At 31.6% G+C, this 1,504-nt stretch overlaps 1 protein-coding gene across 1 annotated transcript; it reads right to left on the bottom strand.

The window, feature by feature from the left end:
- Window positions 1–8: 8 nt before the first annotated feature.
- Window positions 9–1,458, bottom strand: LOC108627194 (serine/threonine-protein phosphatase 6 catalytic subunit-like). Its single transcript, XM_018028298.2, has 5 exons — window positions 931–1,458; window positions 688–783; window positions 378–585; window positions 218–297; window positions 9–134 (listed from the first exon to the last, which is right to left on the bottom strand). Exons 1-5 carry the CDS (start codon window positions 997–999, stop codon window positions 9–11), a joined length of 579 nt encoding a protein of 192 aa, XP_017883787.2. The 5' UTR covers window positions 1,000–1,458.
- Window positions 1,459–1,504: the final 46 nt, after the last annotated feature.

Below are 1,504 nucleotides of genomic sequence, written 5' to 3'. Positions count from 1 at the left end.
TTACAATTTTATAAAGCCTTGATAATACCTTTGTGTGGAATTTCTTGATTTCGTTCAATCATCCTAATTTGATCTAGTGTCCTAATGGCTGGAGATAACCCACCATGTACACAAAGTACTTGGTCGTCGATTAACTAAATAAAAAAATGTATAGTTTATTATTAATCATATTAATTCACATACGCAGTAACTTCATTTATTATTTTTTAATACTAACGGCAGCAACTGCTAGTAAGTCGAACACTTTACAGCAATATTTCCATGCATTAGCATTGCCATATTTATTTTGACATTCATCTGCATTGGACATAATAAACAATCAAATACAATAAGATATTATTAATATGTAATGAATTCAGAATGAAATATTCTCTCACCATAAAAACCATAAACATGAGTAATTTGTCTCGATTCATGATTTCCTCTAAGCAATGTTATTCTATCAGACCACTTTGCTTTAAGTGTAAGTAGGCGTGTAAATGTTTCGACGCTGTAATATCCCCTATCTACAAAATCTCCCATGAATATATAATTTGTTTCAGGCACGGCGCCTCCATTACGAAATAATTCTTCTAGATCGTAAAACTATAATAAATTAAATAAATTGCTAATGAACATACTTCACTTATCAGAATGGACATTCTTATCTCGAATGGACAGAGGTTAGAACATAACTATAAAACTTACCTGACCATGAATATCTCCACATACCGTTACCGGAGTGGATACAGGTTGGATATTTGATTCTTCCAATAATATGTCACATACAATGTCACAAAGTTTCTAAAATAAAATTGATTTCATTAGTATTAAGAGGAATAGTAACCGTTGCAAGTAACCTATGAGATTACACATTTCTCATGTAACAAGATTAACATGATGTAATCCAATTGATGTCAAAACAAATAATACCCTGCATATTTTCTTTACCTTGAGGTCATTTTCGGGGAGATATTTGCATTCTTTTGCAATTTCCATCCATTTATCAATGTCTGACATTTTGGACTCGTATCGCAGGAAAATACTATTTGCGCCCTCACTTACATATGTACATACATACGTGTGCACTAGATTTGTAATTAATTTATATTTTTAAGAGCTACTTTTAACGAATCAGTTTAAATCAAACTTTCGATCTTTATTCATTTTATACACAAACCCTGCTCAACGAGGAATTGTTCATCGCGTTCAATCGCGTTAGACGCGAATCTAATTTAAACCAATGCGAGGCAAGTTTGAAGAGAATCAGATTTGCTTCCTCCAATATGTGAATTTTATTGGCTTTAAACTATATTACTATGAAAAATAGAAATATGCTTGAAATTCGTTTGCACTATTGCCTGCAATATTATATGACGAGACTAGAGACATTGTAGTAATGTTGCAGCAACACTATTTGAAATATTGCGATCTTGCAGCACAATATTATTGCAACGTTGTTGTAATGTTGAGTGCTGTTGGGGATATTACAATTTGTATAATGTATCAATATATATATATATAT

This window comes from Ceratina calcarata, unplaced genomic scaffold (genome assembly GCF_001652005.2).
Source record: "Ceratina calcarata isolate Rehan_Ccalc_2016 unplaced genomic scaffold, ASM165200v1 scaffold4480, whole genome shotgun sequence".
Taxonomy (NCBI): domain Eukaryota; kingdom Metazoa; phylum Arthropoda; class Insecta; order Hymenoptera; family Apidae; genus Ceratina; species Ceratina calcarata.
The sequence above is the reverse complement of the archived record's forward strand: the minus strand, read 5'-3'. Positions and strand labels throughout refer to the sequence as shown.